This window comes from Mus musculus, chromosome 9, assembly GCF_000001635.26.
Source record: "Mus musculus strain C57BL/6J chromosome 9, GRCm38.p6 C57BL/6J".
In the NCBI taxonomy this organism is placed as follows: Eukaryota; Metazoa; Chordata; class Mammalia; order Rodentia; family Muridae; genus Mus; species Mus musculus.
The window spans coordinates 58,228,441-58,251,342 of NC_000075.6; the positions used below are offsets into that span (position 1 = coordinate 58,228,441).

At 45.9% G+C, this 22,902-nt stretch overlaps 1 protein-coding gene across 11 annotated transcripts in view; it reads right to left on the reverse strand.

Annotated features, from left to right (window-relative positions):
- The window catches only part of Pml (promyelocytic leukemia), a 32,618-nt gene extending 11,262 nt beyond the window's left edge, over positions 1 to 21,356 (reverse strand). For 5 of the 11 annotated variants that reach the window (XR_003947816.1, XR_003947814.1, XM_006510864.4 and 2 more), the window contains exons 1-7: positions 21,101 to 21,356; positions 18,535 to 18,998; positions 5,913 to 6,493; positions 4,713 to 4,807; positions 2,051 to 2,188; positions 1,388 to 1,646; positions 915 to 967 (exon numbers count right to left, since the gene is read on the reverse strand). Coding sequence is in view for 9 of the 11 variants with exons in the window: in XM_006510864.4 (XP_006510927.1) it covers positions 915 to 967; positions 1,388 to 1,646; positions 2,051 to 2,188; positions 4,713 to 4,807; positions 5,913 to 6,493; positions 18,535 to 18,998; positions 21,101 to 21,250 (1,740 nt within the window). In the remaining 2 variants the exon portion in view is untranslated. The remainder of the gene's footprint in view (positions 1 to 914; positions 968 to 1,387; positions 1,647 to 2,050; positions 2,189 to 4,712; positions 4,808 to 5,912; positions 6,494 to 18,534; positions 18,999 to 21,100) is intronic. The other 6 variants (XM_017313212.2, XM_030244128.1, XM_006510861.2 and 3 more) reach the window with 3 other exon arrangements.
- Positions 21,357 to 22,902: the final 1,546 nt, after the last annotated feature.

Genomic DNA, 22,902 nt, shown 5'->3' on the forward strand with positions numbered 1-22,902 from the left:
GAGTTCAATTCCCAGCAACCACATGGTAGCTCACAACCATCTGTAATGGGATCTGATGGCTGGCCTCTTCTGGTGTGTCTGAAGGTAGCTACAGAGTGTTCACATATATATAAAATAAATAAATCTTTAGAAAAAAAAGTCTATGTCATTCCCAGTTAGCCATCTCTCTCTATAACTTGTGTTTGTGGATCAGATGTGAGTTCTCAGCTCCAGCTGCAGCACCATGCCTGCTGCCTGCTGCCTGCTGCCTAGCTCCCTACCATGATGATCATGGACTGACCCTCTGAAACTACAAATCCAAATAAGCTCTTTCTACTCTAAGATGTCCACTATTTGTCACCCATGGGCACATTCTACCTATCACCAACCTTCATCGACTGACTTTGTTGTTTTTCAGTCAGAATCTTCTACATAGCCCTGGCTGTCCTGGAACTCACTCTGTAGACCAGGTTGGCCTTGAACTCACAGAGATCTATATCCGCCTCTGCCTCCAAGTGTGGGAATTAAAGGTGTGTGTCACCACAATGCCCGGCTCACTGATTAACCAGGGAATGAACTCTTGTCTACCTTTCCTCATGAGTACTTAGCAGATAGAAAGTACACAAGGAAGCTCTAGAGAAACTCTAGAGACGCTTCCAGATCTAGAAGATATTACAGAGGATGGACATGGCCTGGAGAAAGCAGCCTAGCAAGCATTGTAGAGGTGTTCTTGCCTGATGCAGAAAGAGGGTCAGAACGCAATAAGCATGCAGCTAGTGCCTGCAGACTGTCCTTGGTATGACTTAGGTTTTATTGCCTGGCTGGGAAATTTTCCAGGTGCCAGGTGAGCCTGAGAGTCACCTGCTGTGGCTGTGGCCTTTGGGACCTTGAACAAGGGGAGGCAGAAGTCCTAGGCTGAAGTCCGTGTTACTCACCAGATTCTCGGTGTCCGAATCCTCTGAGCTGCTGATCACCACAACTCGCTCCTCTGAAAAGGAGAGGGGGTGGCAGCATTAAATCCTTCCTGGAATGGCCACTGGCTAGGGTGAGACATCCAGGAGAATCCTTGTCCAATGGGCTGGGGATGACAGATACCCTGTCCTGTGTGTGCTAGGAGGAGATGGAGTGTTTATGTCCCCAGAGCACAGAGATTGGCACTAGCAGTTTTCGGAGGGAAGGAGGCAGGGCTAAGGCATAGCCCCTCCAGTGTCCCACACTGAAATCATAGCAAGCACAGGGTAAACCACCAGTGCCATATTCAATGGCTGCTCAGAGCAGCTCGGGCATGGGAGTCCTGATGGCTCTGAGTGCCCAGGTGGGATTAGAATGTGGAGGTGGGGCCTGGGGTGTTCCAGATATCTGAGGGCATGACAGTCTTACACAGGTGTTCCCTGCCTAATCCTCCTACCTGTTTCCCCTGTGTCACTGGTAACATGATTGTTGTTGGGCAGGAGGATCTTTTTTTCAGGGACGGTGCTCTCAGGGTTGGAAGTCCCATCCAGATGGGGAGGGGAGGTGGCCTTGAAAGTGCTGGGCCAGGACTGCTCGGGGGAGCTTGTGGCCAACCTGTCCTCGTTCTCCTCTGTGGACTCCATCTTGATGATCTTCCTGGAGCAATCTTCGTGGGAGCACTTCCTCTTCATGGAGCCGACTGTCTGAGAAGCCTCCTGAAGAGTGGGAAGTTAGAGGGGTGACTGGGGTGCCTCTAGTGGTGCTGGGCTGAGACACTGAGCTGAGTGACAGGGGGTTTGTGGCATGTTTTCACTCTCCTTCTTTTGGCCATGCTGAGCATATCTCTGCAAACAGGAGGCTCTCTCAGGTCGCCATGTGCACTGGTCATGGCCACTGACCAACAGTCTCGGTTGATCTCATAGCTTTGGCTGTCTCAGCATCCCAGCTGGGCTGAGAGTGGCTTAAGATTATTTCGAGCTTCCATGGGGAGCATCTGAGAGCAATGGAGAATACGGAGCAAATATAGGCCTGAGAAAGCCCAGATTCTCCAATTACACCTCACTGTTGGCTGGAGTCTAAGCCTTTTAGATTGAGGCAGTGCTGAATAGTGGGGGCTTACCTCTCTGTAGGTGGGGCCTTGCATTGAAAAGGCATACACTGGTACAGGGTGTGCTCCAGGCACTGTTTTTACCATAGCCACAGGTTGGGTCTTAGACAGCTCTAGGGCCTGAGCCTGTACACTCTGCACTTCTTTGGGCTGTAAAAGCAGGTAACAGAAAAGTTAGAAATGCAATGACCCTGGGCCTACAACCTGCCTCAGGTGTAAGCTTGGTCCCAATCAAAGAGCTCACTGGGACAAGTAATTTCTCCCAAAAGTCTCCATGATGTCACCTCCTCTGACCTTGGGCTGCTGGCACCCAGGCACTGCTTCAATCTGTGTGTGTCCTGACAGGGCAGGACGACACCTCCGGGACCATGGTGCCTATCCTCAGAATATGCTTGACAACCAGCCTAGCTTGCCTGCCTCTACAGACAGGTTGCTTGCTGCTGAAAGCAACACTTCCCTCAGCAGCAACAGAGTTGCAGCAGTCGGGAACTTGGAGGCCAGCCTCCTGGGAGCTTGCCTTACCCGAGTCTTAAACTCTAGTAGCTACTGCATGCATTGGAATTACTTAAAACTCACTGGGTCTCAGTCTCCCTCCATAAAATGGAATAATGACACTTGCTGAACGCCATCAAAATGTCTTGAAGAGTATCTAGTACCCAGTAGTGAGGGTGACAAGGATGGCTAATGAATATAATACTAGTTTGATTACTATTCCATGTCCGAGTTGGTGTTCAGGGTCCTGCTAAATGAAGCAGGAACAACTCCTCAAATAGTGAAAAGGGAGCTCAAGAGATGGCAGCTCTGGGCTGGCGAGATGGCTCAGTGGGTAAGAGCACTGACTGCTCTTCCAAAGGTCCTGAGTTCAAATCCCAGCAACCACATGGTGGTTCACAACCATCCGTAATGAGATCTGACGCCCTCTTCTGGTGTGTCTGAAGACAGCTACAGTGTACTTACATATAATAAATAAATAAATAGATCTTTAAAAAGAGAGAGAGAGAGAGAGAGATGGCTGCTCTTGCAAAGCAGCCGGGTTCAGTTGTTCAGTTCCCAGAACCCACACGACAGCTGACCTTTCTGCAGGTACTGTACACATATGGTACACTCACATGCAAGCAAAACATTCATATACATAAAATAAGTAAATAAATCTCTTTTAATGGAAGAATCACCACATGGCTTACCAACTCTACACTCCTAGGTACTACCTCAAAAGCACTGAAGGTAGATATTCAACTGCAAACTATGCATGGGGCTGGGCAGGAAGCCCAGTGGTTAGGCACCTGCCTGCCATGTTCCAAGCCCCATATATTCAATCCTCAGAGCAGGAGCAGGAATTTTCACCATTTTATCTTTGCCTTTATGGCTCTGCAGTTGCTGGCGTATAAAAGGCTCTTGTTCTACTTAGGCCAGGAAATCCCTGCAGGCAAGGCTGGGTGCCTCTACTTCTGTTTCCTCAATACAACTCTCACTAGCGTTGAAGAAGCAGGAGACATTAAGGTGGGGGATGGGGCAGTGCTGTGTCAGCCTGAGCTGCCTCTCCTGTCAGCACTGGCTATGCAGCTATAGTTTAGCCTCACAGGACCTTTGCTCCCACACACTGCTACCCACGTCTTTCCCGAGTCCTAGCTTCAGCCCCCAGGTGACGACCACAGTAAAAACGAGGAACTTTTATGGAAAAAGACCCTGCCCAAGTTAAACTTCCTCACATCTGAGTCTCTCTGGGTCTTAACTACATCCCTGCAAGAGGCTTTACACTCCACGCTCTCTTGTAGCTCTAAAATTCTCAAAAGTCCTGCCTCCCCCATGAAGCCTTTCCCCACTGCTGTAACCCACAGCAATCTCTTTTCCATGGCTTGCCCCAAGGCAAAGCTAGAAAAGGTTTAATACCCTTGCTCCCCACCAGAAGATCTGCCTGGTTCTGGGCCCACATCTTGACATGCAGTCACACGTAACAGAGTGACCAAGCTGGGGAGGGAAAGATGCCAGGCACAGAAAGGAACTGAGAGAGCTTATCCTGTTGCAGGGGAGCCATGCCTATGAGCGTGGATGAAGGAGAATGAAAAGGATACCCGTGTGTTTCTCCTCTGAGAAGTGCTCAGTCAGAGCAATCAAAACAGGAACCAATGCACTTCCTGTTCCCAACGGCCTGGATATGAAAGCTGCTGAGCTAAGGATACGGCAGAAGTAATGCCAGCATGAGATTATCTAAGGGTGTTTTCCAACCCTAAGCAACTAGTTTATTAGGTATATGATGGCCCTGGAATCTGTGGGGTTGAGCTCTGACTCTTAGTGTTAAGTCCAAGAATTATGTGCATGGGAGTGGAGATCCACCTATGCCAGCCCCAGAAAACAGCTCTGGCAGTCCGTGTGAGCATCAGGTACATCCTGTGTCACATCCAACAGGGCCACTGCTTATACTCTTTACATTCACCGCCTGCCCACCCCTGGGTCTGACCCCTCCTGAACTGGCTAGTGGCCCATCAAGAGCTAGTTGGGCATTTAGGAACCTTGCACCAGACAGCCAACCCTTCCCTGACCCTCTCCTCTTTCGAGCTCCAGACCTGCTGTCCTCTTTCAGGCACTCTACTCTCCCTCCATCAGGATATCAAAACTCCCAGGCATTTACCTGCTGTGCCCTGCCACCTCTCCTCCCACATCAAACCCTTCTCACCTGCTCAAGGTCCTCAGGCGTGCTGGTTGTCACTGGGTGAGTGCTGGCTGCCTCTGGTTGATTGCTGGCTGCCTCTGGGCTGGCTACAGCTGCATCTGGGAGGAAAACACAACGGAGAACACAAGAGCACTCTACTAAGAACTCTTAGCTGGGACAGTGACAGGGAGGAGGTCCTTGATGCTTTTCTTGGCTATTTATTATTGAACACACCTCCAAGAGGGGCTGGAGTTGACTGCTGAAGGCATGAACCCAAATAGAATGGGGGGCGGGGGGCAGTAGCACTGGGTTCTACCTTTGGCTCTAAACCCCAAATGCACATCTTTGCATCTCTGGGGAATCATTCACTGCCTACATGGAGAAGATAGAAGTCCATCTCCATTCTAGGACCATATCTTTATAAGCCCATGGCTCATGTGGTCCAGTGGGGGAGTCCTCCTATCCTTGGAGCCTGCCTAGAGTCAAAAGGGGCATCCCTCAACAGCTGCTCAGAAATGACGTCTCAGCTTAAAGATTTAAACAAAAACTCTGAAGGAATAAATGTGCACTCATGGTCTTTGTCTGGAAAGCCACTTGATACCACCCACTCATTCGGGACACAGCTCCTGGATTTTGATTCAGATCCAAGCATGTCTCTGGATATGCGATGTGGCCCAGGATCCTCTTCCAGTTGGGCAAGACAGAACTTGTGGTCAGGAACTGGCCCACCACTTCTGTACATCATAAAAGCCCAGTAAAGGAGGCTCTAGGACCTAGAGGCTGGCAGATGGCTACTTTCTTCTAGGGGAACTCTTCCTTTCAGTGTCTGACCAAATACCTCACAGTTAGGTTTTCTGTGCTTCCTCCTCTCCTAACCCTACAGACTGGTTGAGTTCTCTTTTCCTGGGCATAGAAGGCTGATGCCAAGAGTGGGCTGCAATGATACCACATCTGGTTCTCAGCTTCTCAGTTTCCACCTGTTCCCCAAGGCTCACAAAGTCACATCTACTCCATAGTCCTATAAGTTTGCAAAGTGCCTCCTCCAGGTGCCTGCCACACCAGATCAGCATACCCTCTTATTCTGTCCCCTGGATCCTCAGACCTGACACTTTCATCTATCAAATAGAGATCATCTTTTCAGCTTTGCCTTCTTGGGGGCAGCAGTGAAGCATGGGGCCTTTAAATGGCAAACTAGCTGCCTATGAGCATGGCCTCAACCCTTACTTATCCTCTGGGTGATGCAGGAGATGAAGTCCTGCAGGCACAGCTTGAACTCCTCGAAACCTCTGGTGAGCAGCTGGACTTTCTGGTTCTGGGGCTCCTCCTGGCGCAAGCTACAGAGTGCCTTGCGCAGAAAGCTGTGCATATCCAGCACCTCCTGGTCGGAGGCATAGAGCTTCATCCTCTTGACCAGCGCCCCACTAGTGCGGATGCGCTGCAGCACAGCTTCCAGGCAGCTCAGCTGGCCAGCTATTTCCTGGTAGTCGCGCTGGTAGCGGTCATTCACCGCCTCGAGCAGCTCGCGCTCCTGAGCCTGCACGTAGTCTACCACCTGGCGCACGCGTGCGCGGATCTGCTTCTCAATGTCTGCGCGTGCGTGGTCCAGCTGTCCTATAGCTGAGCACATCTGTGCATGGGCACTGTCGAAGGTTCTGCCCTGCTCCTCCAGAGTCTGTGTCATGGTGCCTAGTTCCTCATGCCACTGCTGAATCTCCTCACCAATATCGCAATGGAGATGGCTGTGGTTGCGGTCCAGGAGCGCGCATGTGCAACACAGAGGCTTGGCGCAGCCTCGGCAGTAGATGCTGCGGAGACATAAGGCCAATAGACTGTTTCTCAGTTGTTGCTTTCCCCCATTCAGTGTCTATAGATTTGGTTATAGTACCAGATCTATCCATAAAATACCAGACAGTACAAAGAGATGGTTCAACAAGTAAAGATGCTCACAGCCAAGTCTGACAACCTGAGTTGGATCTCCAAAACCTATATGGTGGAAGGAGACAACAAACTTCTGCAAGCTGTCCTCCGAGCCCTACAAGTGTGCCACAGCACATGTGCACCTACACACACACACATACATACATTAAAAAAAAAATACACGTTAGAAAAAACTACTACAGTTAACGATTCCTCCACCGCTGCAGCAATGCAGACACATACAAGAGAGATAACCACTTCTCAACATCCCTTAACCCCAGCTCTGATCCTACTCTGCCCACTTAGGCCCTGGATGAGTATGGTGTGGCTTTGTCCACATCCAAACTCTCAAGTACCTGACGTACATGTCACACTGGTCGAATACTTTTATCATTCTCTTTCACAGATGAAGAAGCTAAGACTTACAGCTCAAAAATACGAAGGGCTAATGTTTGATCTTAAAAAATAAAATTAGGGCTGGAGAGATGGCCTAGTATTTAAGAGCACTGACTGCTTGTCCAGAGGTCCTGAATTCAATTCCCAGCAACCACTGGTGGCTCATGACCATCTGTAATGGGATCTGATGCCCTCTTCTGGTCTGTCTGAAGACAGCTACAGTGTACTCATATACATTAAATAAATAATATTTAAAATAAATAAATGACCAGGCAGTGGTAGCACATGCCTTTAATCCCAGCACTTGGGAGGCAGAGGCAGGTAGATTTCTGAGTTCAAGACCAGCCTGGTCTACAGAGTGAGTTCCAGGACAGCCAGGGCTATACAGAGAAACCCTGTATCAAAAAACAAAATAAATAAAATAAAATAAAATAAAATGAATGAATGAATAAATAAAAATCAAAGTACAATCACCAGGTAACTTCCCTCTCTAATCTTTCATTCAGGACATCCCTTTAGGTCCACAGGGACAAACTTAATGTATTCTTTTTTTTCTTTTTTCTTTTAAAAGATTTATTTATTTATTTATTTATTTATTTTAAGTACTCTGTAGGGGTTGGAGAGATGGCTCAGCAGTTAAGAGCACTGACTGCTCTTCTGGAGGTCATGAGTTCAAATCCTAGCAACCATATGGTGGCTACAACCATCCTTAATGAGAAACAAACAAAAAGAGCACTGACTGCTCTTCCAGAGGTTGTGAGATCAATTCCCAGCAACCACATGGTAGCTCACAACCAGCTGTAATAAGATCTGATGTCCTCTTCTGGTGTGTCTGAAGACAGTTACAGTGTACTTTTTCCTTTTTTAAGAATTCTTTTTTTTTTTTAAGATTTATTTATTTATTATATGTAAGTACACTGTAGCTGTCTTCAGGCACTCGAGAAGAGGGCATCAGATTTCATTACGGATGGTTGTGAGCCACCATGTGGTTTGCTGGGATTTGAACTTGGGACCTTCGGAAGAGCAGTCGGCACTCTTAACCACTGAGCCATCTTGCCAGCCCCCTCTTTTTTTTTTTTAAAGAGTTATTTATTTTATTTATATGAGTACACTGTAGCGGTCTTCAGACACACCAGAAGAGGGCATTGGATTCCATTACAGATGACTGTGAGCCACCATGTGGTTGCTGGGAATTGAACTCAGGACCTCTGGAAGAGCAGTCAATGCTCTTAACTGCTGAGCCATCTCTCCAGCCCTAATGTATTCTTTTTAAGAGCTCCATTACAGCTACATAGACAACTGTTTAGTTCAACAGGCTTCCTTTAAACACTCACGTAACTTTCTGTTTGTGAAATTTCTTTCCTCTCTTATTTTTTGACTGATATGAACAGTCATTTAATAACTTAACATCCATGGTAGGCAGCCTAATATATGGATGCCTTTCTCTCTATGAAATATAGTACAAATAATAGACTGCTAGATCAATGAATGTATCTCTTAATATTTTATGCATGTAAAATATTAATAATGTGAAGTCGTGAATATGCTAATTAGTTTGATTTTTTTTCTAGTTCTACAATGTATTTCACAACATCATAATGTACATGATAAATATATGTAATTTTTACTAGTCAATTTAGTATACATATAGGCTAACAGCATCTATTGTAATCATTCTATCTAGTTTTTAAATATGTTACAAGGTCAAGGGACTATACATGTGTGATTAATTAAGGATCATGAGATTGTAGGAGCTGCAGAGATGGCTCCACAGTTTAGAGCACTTGGTACTCTCGTACAGGTCCCCAGTTTGATTTCCAGCACCTACACTGTGGCTCACAATGGTCTGTAACTCCAGTTCCAGAAGACCTGATGTTCTCTTCTTATCTCTGTGGGCCCCAAGTACACATGTGGTATACATACATATATGCATGCAGGTGAAACACATTAAATAAATAAATAAATAAATAAGCAAGTCTTTAAAAATGTTTTAAAAGAATTTTACGATTGAGAGATTGTTCTGAGTTATCTGGGTGTTATCAAGAGTTGTAGAAGGAGAAAGAAGAGAGGTGGGGGTTGAGAGAGGACCTGGGAGCACAGGCTAGAGTGATGTTCTCTTCCTGGGGCTGGAGGGGGGGGGGGACACTCATTGAGCACATACTATGTGCTTGGCACCATGAAAAAGGCAGAGGTGAGATGGGCACCTACCCGGGGAGGCCTGTGCCAAGAATCTAGATTCAGTCAAGGCAGAGTGCTGGGTCTCCAGAAGGGCAAAAGGACAGTTATTTGCTCCCCAAATATGCAAAAGAATGAACTAAAACACTACTGAGCCAACAAGAAATTGTTCAGCAAAAATGACTAAATTACCCCAGAATTGAGAAAGCAGAGGGAGAGGGGTAGGACAAAAGGAGGGAGAGGGAGGGATAGAGAGAGAGAGAGCGAGAGAGGGAGAGAGAGAGAGAACAAGCTATCAGGTGCCTAGGGAGAAGAGGAGGATCCAGGAGGGGTTTGGGGAGGGGGGAAGAACATGATCATGATGGTCCACAGCAGTAATCCCAGTGCTGAGGAGGCAGAGACAAACGGATTTCTGGAGTTTGCAGCCTGTCAGGCTGGCTGAATTAGTGAGCTCTGTCTCAAACAATAAGCTACTGAGAAGACAGTAACATCAACTTCCAGCCAACAAAAACATACACAGTCATGCAACCACATAGTCACACACACATACACATACCGAGTCATGCACACACACACACACACACACACACACACACAGTCACACACACATACACATACCGAGTCATGCACACACACAGAATCATGTACACACACACACACACACACACACACACACACAGTCACACACACATACACATACGGAGTCATTCACACACAGAATCATGTACACACACACAGTCATACACACACAGTCACACACACATACACATACAAAGTCATGCACACACACACAGTCACACACATACACACACACAATCATGTATACACTCACATGGTCATACACACAAAAGATAAGACACGTTTTACTCTATAGACAATAATAGTGATTAAATTTTTTCTTTTTTTCTTTCTTTTTTTTTTTTTTTTTTTTTGGTTTTTCGAGACAGGGTTTCTCTGTGTAGCCCTGGCTGTCCTGGAACTCACTTTGTAGACCAGGCTGGCCTTGAACTCAGAAATCCACCTGCCTCTGCCTCCCGAGTGCTGGGATTAAAGGCGTGCGCCACCACGTCCGGCTTAAATTGTTTTTCTTAAATCTATTCTATTCCCACTAAACAAAGATAGCAAAATAGAATATCCAAATAATTAGTTAAGGCCATGAGTTTTTTTTTTTCTTTCTTTTTAAGATTTATTTATTTATTTTATGTATATGAGTACACACTGGATGGTTGTGAGCCTTCATCTGGCTATTGGGAATTGAATTTTGGACCTCTGCTTACTCTGGTCAACCCTGCTCACTCTGGTCGGCCCCGCTCGCTCAGTCCCAGCTGGCTCTGGCCAAAAGATTTATTTATTATTATAAATACGTACACTGTAGCTGTCTTCAGACGCACCAGAAGAGGGCATCAGATCTCATTATGGGTGGTTGTGAGCCACCATGTGGTTGCTGGGATTTGAACTCAGAACCTCCAGAAAAGCAGTTAGTGAGTGCTCTTACCTGCTGAGCCATAGTAAAATGGCTCCCCAGCCCAAGTTTTTGTTTTCTTAAAAAAAGCTGGATGGATATTCAGTAAGAGACTAAGATAATAATGATAGCATGTATCGCCATTTATTTATGCCCATCTTGAATTATCATGCTAATCTTAACAGCTTTGGCAAAATATGTCCAAAATATAAGGTATGTTATGCCAGGAATTTGTTACAAAATTCAATGACCAAAATTTATCATTAAACGTTAACAGAATCTGGTGATATACAAAATAGTCAGTGGTTCCCTGTGACAGAAGCAAGTCTGGAATTATCAAATAAGATAGAAAAATGATTATTATGTGGCTTTACCTATATATGGTAGTTCTAATCTTTGTTACCCATGCAAATGATGTTAAGAAAATTCCCTTCAAAGCATAGTGATGATATTGTTAGGTTATTAATAAGAAAACACTTAAAAATAATAAAGTAAGAGGTGTGGTATTTGTGGCAGCAAAGCAAAAAAAAAAAAAAAAAAAAAAAGGTAGGGAAGAAACGGAGGAAATCCAGTAATGGAGGGTAATGTCACTGAAATAAGCAGAAAGTTTTAGACACATGGAGTCTGTCACGTTCTAGAATAATTTGATACAAGACATCTTGGATGTCTTAGCCAGGACTCTATTGCTGCGATGAACCTCCATGACCAAAGTAACTCGGGGAGGAAAGGGTTTATTCGGCTTACACTTCCACAGCACTTTCCTCACTGAAGGAAGTCAGGGCAGGAACTCAAACAGGATAGGAACCTGGAGGCCAGAGCTGATGCAAAAGCCATGGAGGGATGCTGCCTACAGCTTGTTCCTGTGGCTTGCTCAGCCTGCTTTCTTATAGAATCCAGGCCCACCAGCCCAGGGATGGAACCATCTGCAATGGACGGGGCCCTCCTGCATCAACCACTAAACAAGAAAATGTCCTACAGGCTTGCCTACAGCCCAGTGTTATAAAGGCATTTTCTCAATTGAGGCTCCCTCCTCTCCAGCAATGAGTGCTTACGTCAAGTCAACATACTAGCCAGCACATTCGTTAACTAATAACTTCCAAGAATAAGAAACACCTTTGGGCACTAGGACAGAAAAGGGGGTGCTGGGGAGATGGCTTGGAACTTGCTGCTGCATGAGGACCTGAGTTTCCCCCAGCACCTGTGGGAAAAGCTCAGAACAAGTTATGCAGAGGCTGAGCTCCACGCCCCAAAAAGTAAGGTGAAGATCGAGGGGAGCCAGCCAGCGCTAACCTCTGGCCTCCACGTGTACACGTCTGAGCACACTCACCCCCAACACACATACATTTGCACACACGCTTACACGCACAAAAACAGAAAAAGAAAATCGATTTTCCCTTAGACTTCTGCTTTCTTTGACGCATAAAATGCAGCAGTGTGTACATTCACAAGGAAAGAGAGTGTGACCCGTGAACACCACATCTAGACAACGCTCAAGTCTAAGAGCGGCTATCAATATTCTCAAAATCAAGAAACTCAAACAACTAGGAACACAAAAGTCCTCCTTGTAAGAAAATATTTACTGACAGCATCCCTTCATTGGGGAGCCCAACTGAAACAAAGAATCTGGGCGTGGACGGCCTGTAGCTCAGAGGCAGAGATCACCTGCCCTGAGTTCCATCCATCTCCAGTGTGTGTGTGTGTGTGTCTGTGTGTCTGTGTGTGTGTGTGTGTGTCTGTGTGTGTCTGTGTGTGTGTGTGTAGGTCAGAGGACACACTTTGTGTGTGGAGATCAAAAGACAATGTGCAGGACCCACTTCTCTGTGCCTTGAGGCCTCTGGATCAGCTCAGATCATTAGGCTTGGGAGCAAGTGCTCTGACCCACTGGGCCATCTTCAAAGCCTCTCCAATAATTTTTTAAAATCTAGGCATTGAAGTTTAAAATAGGTGATCTTGGAGGAATCTTTATGGAAGGGTGGCCTCCCTCCCTCCCTCCTTCCATCCATCCTTTCTCCCCTTTCTGGTTACTGGGAATTGAAACCAAGGCTCATGCAACTCAGTAGCTACTCACTCTACTACTGAGCTATGTCCCCAGCCCCTAAACATACATACTTTGAAGTTGGCAACTCTAATTTGCTTTTCTGTTAAATTCAGGGAAAATGAAACTCTACGTTGCTTTAGCAGCAGGCTTCCTTTTTACAGTTCAGTTCTAAAGGGAAACCAGTCTGAGTTCTAAACAAGCAACCTGCAGGATCCTTCGGCTAGCTGCAGGCTGGCAGGGCAGGAGAGCCCAACCTCTGCAGTCAGGAACCTTTCATCCTGGTCTGTGCCTGGGTGGGATTGGCCTCCATCTAAGTTAGCTCCTATAACCTCCCATTTCAATCTCCTTTGGGCAGTGGAAACAGTCTTAGCTGAGGGTCAGGGATTCAGAAGATGGGCGGGTGCTCTAATGAGGAAGGGAAGAAGGTGGAATCGAATCACAACACCCCATTCTGCCCTCATTCCTTTGCCCTCATTTCTGATCATATCTGGCACTTTATTTTCTTTGATTTCTTTGCAGTAGCCATTTTCCTGAGACACATTTAAGGTGTTTCTCCTTCTGAGAAAAGGATGGAATCAGACTTCCTTTTGAGGAGGAAACAGCTTCAAGCTTTGAGTAAGAACGACTTAGCATAGCAGCTTTTCAAGGAGAGAATTGGACCCACAGGAGATAACACTCAGACTCAGCTTTGAATTTGCACAACAGTTTCTTGTCCATCCCGCTCCACCCCCACCCCCACCCCCAGGACTCGAGGCTATGTGTAACTTTCTCAGCACCTGCAATCCCCGGGCAACCCTGAGGAGTGAGCCTTCTGTAAATGGAGTGGCCTTGGCAGAAAGCCAGCCCACAGGAATACAAAGCCGTCCTGGTGGCAGATCTATGTGTGTATAACCAGGCCCAGATCAGGCCTGAGCCAGACCACCTTCCTGGCTTAAGTGGGCTATTAGCCATTTTACACTCCAGAAGCTAAGTAAACAGTTCTCGCTCATTTTTACAAATTGTTTTTCATGAAACTCATAGAACTCAACATACTTCTCCAAAGTACCATTTAAAGACAGACTCTTTTATCAAGGCTTCCTTAATCCTCCTCACAAAGAGATACAAGGAACCCCTGCCTCCCCACTTCAAACTGCCCAGCACAGTATCTGAAAAGCTATCTCCGGAGCCTAGGTTCCTTGCCAGGGAGCCCTGCACAGTGTGGACCTAGCACAACCTTTGGATCAAAAGCTGTGTGTTCAGACACCAGTTCTCATTTGCTCCGCAATAGCAGTTTCCGTGCCTAGCGCAAAGTAAACTGATGCCTCCCTAATTGATTGTTTACTGGTTGCATAGACAGAGAGACAGATATGGTTCCAGTTAGTTTCACTTTATGGTTCAACATTGATTCCTAACTCATAAACTTAATTAACAGTAAGTCTCACTGTTAACCACCCTTCTACACTGGCCAAGGTCTCACGTCCCATCTCTGCTGAGCAGCTAAGTCCAATACCGCTGCTGGAGGGGAGAGAGCAGCCTCCCCAGGGGCTTACAAGCCAACCCTGATCTTCCTTGAGTTATTTTAAAATCCTTGTTTCTTCTCTGAAACACCACAAGGGCCAGATGTGCAGGGGGATCTCTCTTATACACATCGCATCCTACCAAATGGACCATGGTTATTACTGGGTCTGAAACAAGTCTCCTGGGTAACTGCATATAAAACCCGAGAAAGGAATCATTTTCCTATCTTTTCTGTTATGTTGCCTGAAACCAAACTTAGTAACACCACTGAGCTGCAACGCACTAAAAATTGCACAGGGTGTGAGTGGGTGGGGACATAGGGTGGGGACAGGCAGGGCTGGAAGGAAGTGGCTGCTAGGTACCCAGGGTACAAAGCTGGGGTAGATTCTCCCAGAGGGTTAATTCAGGCCAGGCAAGGAAGGGAGTCTCCTTCAAGTTCGTACCTCTGGCATACCTCTGGCACCTGCTTACCGCACTATAGTCCCTAAGCAGTACCATCCGCACATCTCCCTTCAACAGCAACCAACTCTTCTCAGCTTTGTCATAGCTTTGCTTCTGTATGTCACTGGTTCCTGCCGGGGGCTGGCTTGTTGTCTGTCACCTGTTGCCAACCATCTCAGGTTCTCATCTGGAAGACTTTCCCCTGGGTCTTCCATCCCACACACTTCTTTAATGTGATTAGCAAGTCTTTCATTTTTCTCCATACGGCTATAGACGTTGATGGCCCTGAATGAATTCCCGCCCAAGCCCACCCAAACTTTAAGCTCTGATATCCAGACAGCCCTAGATCCCTATCACTCATGGGTGGAAGGTCTCTCAGGTGAGCCTCCAGCTCCTTCGGGCTCTGACAGTGTGAGACCCAGTCATGTCCTGTCCCCCCAAGCCCTCGGCCACCTCTCACAGACCTTGATTTCCTAAGCGATTTCCTTTTCCCTCCAGATCCTACACTTTATTTAGTTTCTGAAGATATCCAACATATGGTATTATGTCCTGCCAAAATCTTTATGAACAGGAGTAAAATAGAGATAAGAATGCAGCTAAATGAATAAATATTGGCTTTGGAGCTGCCAGCATTGCCCACTTTAGACAAAGAATCAGAGTACAGGGACCCATAAATTCAAGCACAGTGTAGTCCCCTGTCTCATTAACACACTATAGCTATTCAATGACAAGACCTCTGTGTGTGCATGAAAACAAGGAGCAAGCAGAGAAAAGGTTCAGTGCTCCAGAAAGAGTGGAATAAAATCATCACTTCACTGGGCGTGGTGGTCACACCTTTAAACCCAGCAGAGGCCAGAGGATCTCTGTGAGTTCAAGGTCAGCCTGAACAATCTGAGCCAGTTCCGGGACAGCCAGGGCTACACGAAGAAACACTGTCTAGAAAAATCATAAAAGGGAAAAAGAAATAGTAACTTCTTGCAAACCCTGTTCGCCTTTCCTGTCCCTGTTCAGCTCGCCTTTCCTTCCACGGAGCACTGCTACTTTATGTCAATATGACACCCTCTTAGAAGCTTCTCCCTGTTTGTCCAGGCTGGGAAGGTGGTTTTCTAAAATCTAGACCTATGTGCCTTCCTTCCTTCTTCCTTCTGCCCACACAGTAGCTATCAGTGTCCTAAGCAGGTGACTGTGTCAAGGGAAACACAACAAAAGAGGCAGTGTAATCAGAGTCACTGTGAAAACACAGTTGGGTGGTTAGTAAGACAGGCTCCTACCTTGTCACTCTGTGACCTTAGCTGCTTCCTGCTGGTCTGCCACAGGGTTCCCAAAAGGGCAAGGCTGGTTCTATAAGTTCTCACATTCCAACACTTAATAGAGAACACTGCTCACTACAGGTATGACAGGATGGTGGGCTGAAGCAACCCATGCCAAAGGCATGGTAATCAAATGCCAAGAACCTGAAGGCAGACCCCAGGTTAAAACCAGCTCTTGTGCCACTCTCCAGCATAAGCGGCATGTCAGCTCAATGACAAAGGCCAGAGTGGTTTATTTTGACTTGTGGCCAAAAGCAAATTGTGGGGTCTTTTTTTTTTAAGATTTATTTATTATTATTCATAAGTACACTGTAGCTGACTTCAGACACACCAGAAGAGGACATCAGATCTCATTGGGGTGGTTGTGAGCCACCATGTGGTTGCTGGGAGTTGAACTCATGACCTTTGGAAGAGCAGTTAATGCTCTTACCTGCTGAGCCATCTCTCCAGCCCAAATTGTGGGTTATTTATGGCACTGAGGTTGGTGGAAAAAATAACGTTTTTCATAACCACCAGTTTAAAAACAAAACAAACAAACTAACAAAACCCAAGATAGTGACAAAGGAACAACAGCCAAAATAGTTCTTTGGCCTCTACATATGAGCACACACATGCACTTGTATGTGCACTCAAGTGCACACATGCACACACACACATACACACAGTCTATATTGTACCTGTACAGACAGTATTCCCAAATATTAAAGTATAAAAACTATTTACAGGGAGGCAGAGGCAGACGGATTTCTGAGTTCGAGGCCAGCCTGGTCTACAAAGTGAGTTCCAGGACAGCCAGGACTACACTGAGAAAACCTGTCTCGAAAAACAAAAAAACAAAAACAAAACAAACAAACAAAAGCTATTTACAAATTTTTTTTCTTTTTTCCCTGCCCCCCATCCCCCCCATTAATTTTTTTAGCATTATAAGTAATTTGTTTAAAGGCAGGGTCTCACTATATAGTACTGGCTGGTCCAGAACTTGCTGTGTAGACTAGAGTGTCCTCAAACTCACAAAAATCTGCCTGCCTCTGCTACCCCAATGCTAGTATTGAAGGCATCCTGACTTATGAGTAATCTTGAAGTGGCTTAGCATTTGTGGAAAGCCGATCACTTCTCTGTGGTGATGTTGGGAGGGAGGTGGTGTCAATCATCTCCTCTATTAAGATGGAGAACTGCATTATCATGCTCAAAAAAATGGAAGATTTCAAATTAAAGAGATATAGAGTATAAAGCAGACAGGAAAACCTAATGCAAAGCCCATACAAACTACATTAGAAATTGATTGTACTTATTGTTTCAGAGAGTAGCCTAATTAAAATATTTCAAAACATAACCCAGCTAGGAACAAAATTAATAATTAATTAATTAATTTTCATAATTCAAGTTGAGTTTTTCCTCCTAGGAACCAAAATCTAGTTCAAAGAAAAGACACTGATTTTAATTCATCATATTAAAAGACCAAAGATCATATAAGAGATTATTTTATACATAGGTGTGAGCTCTTTCTTGGACTGATTCAAAGTCATACACTGTAAGACAGAAAACTGACACATTTGATCCCCTAAAACTAAAGAGTTATTTTAAATATGATACCACATACTAAGTGAAATATTACCACAATAGATTCTTACAGAGGGACCTGGAAGAACTCCTCAAAGGAAAAGAAAAGAAGGCACCAAACAGACAATTCACAAAGGATTGAGAACTCCAGGGCTAATAAAGAGAGAGAAGCCATTTGATCTTAACAGTGTGCCATGAAATGCAAATTCAGCAGCTGTACCTGCTGCAGAGGAATGGGGTGGGGGCAGGACTCCTCTGATGAAGCTGGCAGGAAGCTCGGTCGGTCAAGGAGTGCCCCAAAAGAGGAAGCGGTTTGGTTCCCATTGATTCCTCAAAAACTACTAGTTCCTATTCAAGCAATCTGCTTCTGAGTGGTCAAAAGTTCCTTTATCATACACTACCATATTGGCTAAAAGGGTGGATACAAGTCCTGATAAGGTTACCCGACCTGCATTTTATTCACAAAGAAACTTAAAAGAAGCATTCCAAATTAGCCATGGCAGCTGCCCTGAGAATGGAGGTAAAGTGTTGAAAACTAAGCAGGTAGGAATGGAATGGAGATGGCACTCTCTTTTCTTTAGTATAAATTTTGTTTGTGAGCCATATAAATATATTCCCTACATAAATAGAAAATATGTTGCTTAACAAAAATAATTATAAGTGACTTTCTTTGTTCTTTGCATATAGTCATTTTCAGATAGCACTCCCTGATGCCATAGTTTCAACTTTTCAAACACTATTTTCCTGCCCCAATAATAACATCCAGCCTTACTGAGATTCCCTGGGGCCTCCGAAGGAAATGTCCACTATTAAGACATCTAAAGTTCGGTGGTGACACATACTAAAACCTACTGTTTTCACATATCACTTGCAATGGCACTCTGAAATTTTTTCATCCTAAAGACAAACTAGGTATGGGTGCAAAGATGACTCTGAAGCTATATATAATATTTCAAAGGGTCATTAGAAACGACTATAAACCAGCGGAGCCCATTTTGAGTGACAATTCCCTGAAGCTTTCACCCCCTGACTCCAGGATGCTCCACTTACTCAGTCAGCGCAGGGTTGCGGTGGTTGGTATTGGAGCAGAAGATATTGGACTTGCGCGTACTGTCGAGGAAGCTGCTCACTGAATTGTCGCGGAGATCAGCCAGGGGCCGGGCCTCATGCTTGAGGTACCACTGGTGTGCTTCGAAGCACTTGCTGCAAATGAGCTGTTCACACTCGAAACACCAGAAGTCGGCCAAGCCTTTGCAGCGGGTGCACGCAGCCTGAGCATCCACGATCTGCCGGAACACCGCCAGGCGCCGCTGCAGGCTCTCGAAGAACACGTTATCCAGGGCCTCCCCATTAGCATCGGCCTGCCCAGGAGCCTTGCAGATGGGGCACTGCAGGCCAGGCGCCTCCAGGCATCCGGAGCACAGCGTGTGCAGGCAAGGCAGCAGTTTGGGGCACTTGGCTTGGGCCTGGCAGCTCGGGCAGCGCAGAAACTGAAATTCCTCCTGTATGGCTTGCTAGTGAACCAAGGAGAGAAGTGAGGCCTACAGAAAGCCCAGACGTCTTGTCCCCTCCACTGGCCGCCCATCCCTTCAGCTGGAGATTGGAGAGGGTAGGACCTCACATTCCATTCCTGGGAGTCATTGGATCATGTCCTGGCTTATCGGCACCCCAGTTCCTCATTTACTTCGAGCCTTGCAGCTCTCACTGCACAATTTACCGGGCACCCATCTGCTTATCATTAGACTCACTAGTAGGTCCTGAGATACAAGATAGGATAGATACATCTTTGCATTTAAGGGACTCAAGTTTGGAAAAGTATCAACTTCATATAAAGTGCTTAACACAATTGGCAGGATGACCCTCAAAAAGTTAGACTTAAACTACCGTATGACCAAGCTTCCACTTTCCATATATATACTCAAAAGAACTGGAAAAAATATCCAAGCATATAATTATATACTAATGTGCCTAGCAACACCCCCACAAAAGTCACAGTGACCCAAGTGTCCTTAGCACATGAACGCATGAACAAAATGTGTCTGCAAATGTAACAAAATAGTATTCACCCTGAAAGAGGAATGAAATCCTGATACATTCAACAACCTGGATGAACCTTGAAGACATGGTGAAATAATATGCCTGCCATAAAATTAGAAATATTGTGTAATTCCAGTCATGTCATATAAAATAATAATAGTTAGTTCATAGGTATAGAAGGTGGAGCTACTGTTCAAAGAGCTCAATACCATGGTGCCTGGCACATGAGAAATACCCATAAGTCTAATCCCAGCACTCAGGAGGCAGAGGCAGGCGATTTCGAGGCCAGCCTGGTTCACAAAGTGAGTTCCAGGACAGCCAGGGCTATACAGAGAAACCCTGTCTCGAAAAACCAAAAAAAAAAAAAAAAAGAGAGAGAGATTGAGAGAGAGAGAGAAGTACCCATAAATGTCAACTAGTATTTTTAATCCTTAGCTATATAATGCTAATAATAAAAAGTTAGGGCAATGTGACCTTATTTGTGTTTTTTGTGAAGGGAAAAATGAGTGAAGAATAATGGGATGGAGGTAGTTCCTTCCAGGGTGAGTATGGAAGGTTGAGGCAATACTCCCAGGAAGGCCATGAACTAGGCTTCCTTAGGAAAATGAGCTTGGTGGCGCATACATTAATCCCAGAGCTCAGAAGGCAGGCAGGTGGTTTCTATGAATTTGAGACCAGCCTGGCTTACAAAGCAAGCTCCAGCCCGGCCAAGGCTACAGAGTGAGACCCTGTGTTCCAAAAGATAAAATAAAATAAATCCCTAAACCTCATACACATAAAATAAATTGATGAAAATCAAAAGAGAAAGCAGCTGTGTGAATCCTGTTGGTCTTAGCAGGCACTTTGGTCTGAGCCAGGTTCTGTCTGTTTGTTTGTTTTGTTTTGAAACAGGTCTTGCTGTGATGCCCTCAGCGGTCTTGAACTCTCTTTGTGGCCTAGGCTGGCCTGGAACTTGTCATCCTCCCTCCAGCCCTACCATCCCAAGCACTATTGCTCCTGGGATGTGCAACCACAGCTGAAAAACGGGAAGTGTTGGTGTGGGGGTCAGGGAGGGCGACTATAGTTTTGCCAAGTCTGGGACATGCCTTTAGCTCCAGGCCAGAGCAAATAAGACTCCTGGCCAGGCCTTCCACAGGACTATAGTCTTTCATCTGAGGTAGGCGCTTCAGGCAAGGCTTCAGGGAGTAGGAGTTACAATCCAACTATCCCCAGTTACAATCCAACTCATCCCGGTTTTTTTTTTTTTTTTTTTAGACAGGGTTTCTCTGTGTAGCCCTGGCTGTCCTGGAACTCACTCTGTAGAGACCAGGCTGGCCTTGAACTCAGAAATCCACCTGCCTCTGCCTCCCAAGTGTTGGGATTAGAGGTGTGCCCCACACCGCCGGGCCCCTGTTCCTATTTTACTCTAGGCTATCAGTTCTACCTCTGCCCAGCCAGGAGGGTCAGGACCTTGGTGTCTCTTTAGGACACTAACCCATTAACTTACTTCTCTATAACGACCTTCTTCATCCTCAACTCCTCGACCAAAGTAAACGAATAAAAAAACCTAATAGCCCTACACCTTCTAACCCAGTAGTACCTCTGCAGGGCTTTGGCTGTGTTCATAGTCTTCGGAGGGTTCCTCTGGGGGAGGCATGGTGGGCGTGGGGGTCAGGGCAGAGTCCTGTTGTCGACAGGGAGATCCAGGGGGTGCAGGTACCTTCTGCACGGAAACTGGTTCAGTTTCCATTTCTTGATTAGGTCTGTGAAGGCGGGAAATGGGTCTCAGATCTGAGCCAGAAAACTGAGCGAGAGATTGCCCGAGGAGAGCCCGCCTCCCGAGAGGAAGTGAGACAGGGCTGGGCGGGTCTAGGGGCGGAGAGGCTGGTTCTATAATCTCCCTTCCAAAGTTAAGAGAAAGACTAGGGAGCTATGGAAGTAACTCTGGTAGAGTCAGAAAGGTTAACCAAACAAGCAAGTAAACAAGCCCGGCATGCGGGCATGGCTCATTAGCAGAACAAGGAAAGATCCGGCCACGTACGCAGCATGCACACCAGGAGAGAAACAGAGCTGACAGGCTTTTCCCTGTCTGTGAGCTATTGGACTCATTCCACAGCTATATGTCTTTCTAGTTAAAAGCCAGGTAGAGAAATAAACTCCTCTTTGAGAGAGCCTCCCAAGTGCACCCTAGTGGAGACTTCGACTCAGTACTGGGATGGGTTTGCCTGGAAAGGCATCCCTCAGCTGAGAATGGAGCATGAGATAGAAAATGACCAGGAATTCAGAGCTGCTCAGACATTTTAAAGAGAGACAAACACTTGGAAAGGAGTGGAGGTCTGAAACAGGAGAGCCAGTTTGGGAAGTAGTCAGGGCCATTTTCAGATTTAAGATGGGGCTCCTGCGAAGTGATACCAGAGAAGATGAGATGAATCATACGGTGAGAAATGGACCGATTCTACATATGATCTGAGAGTTGGTGAAGGGTTTCTTACAGCGTGTCAGCTGCGTCTCTTGAATGACCTTGAGGCAGGTGGCCTATGAGAAGTAACTGTGGGACACAGAGTTAGTTCTGAGTCAGTGGAAGGACCGTGGTGACAGAACAGCGTTGAATGGGTCTGATGACTGTGCATCGTACAGAGGTAGACAACAGGGAGGCAAGGGGAGAGCTGGCCAGCAGTGGTGAAGAAAACAAGAGATACAAAGTTAGCTTTTTGACCAAGAAAAAGCAATCCAGAAACTAGTGGGTGAGGAAAACACACACCTGCTGACACTCTCATTGGCCAGTGCCTTTGGCTTCTAACTTCAGTCTGTTCCCACCCACTTTTCTGGCCCCTATGTGCCTATTCTCTGTTCCTATGTGAAACTGATTAAAAGGGATGGTAACAGGTTCCTGCTTTTGTAAACTTAGAGTTGTGGTGAGATGGGTTCTAAAGGGAGACCCAACATCCTGGAGACTGTGGAGGCCATACATCTAAGCTGACCAGTATCCCTTGGCCTTTAAAATTAGCCCATCAAGGGCTGGAGAGATGGCTCAGCGGTTAAGAGCACTGACTGTTCTTCCTGAGGTCCTGAGTTCAATTCCCAGCAGCCACATGGTGGCTCACAAGCATCTGTAATAGAATCTGATTCCCTCTTCTGGTGTGTCTGAAAACAGCTACAGTGTACTCATATAAATATTTTGAGTAAATATTTTAAAAAATTAGGCCAAGATCAGTTATATTGTGTACAAATATTTGTGTTTTCTTTCCTCAATTTTTTAAATTATGTGATGTAACATCTATTAATAGAATGTCAATGGTTATCATATTGAAGTCTGAGATACTAATAGAATGTTTCTAGGGGGCTGGTGAGATGGCTCAGGGGTTAAGAGCACTGACTGCTCTTCCAGAGGTCCTGAGCTCA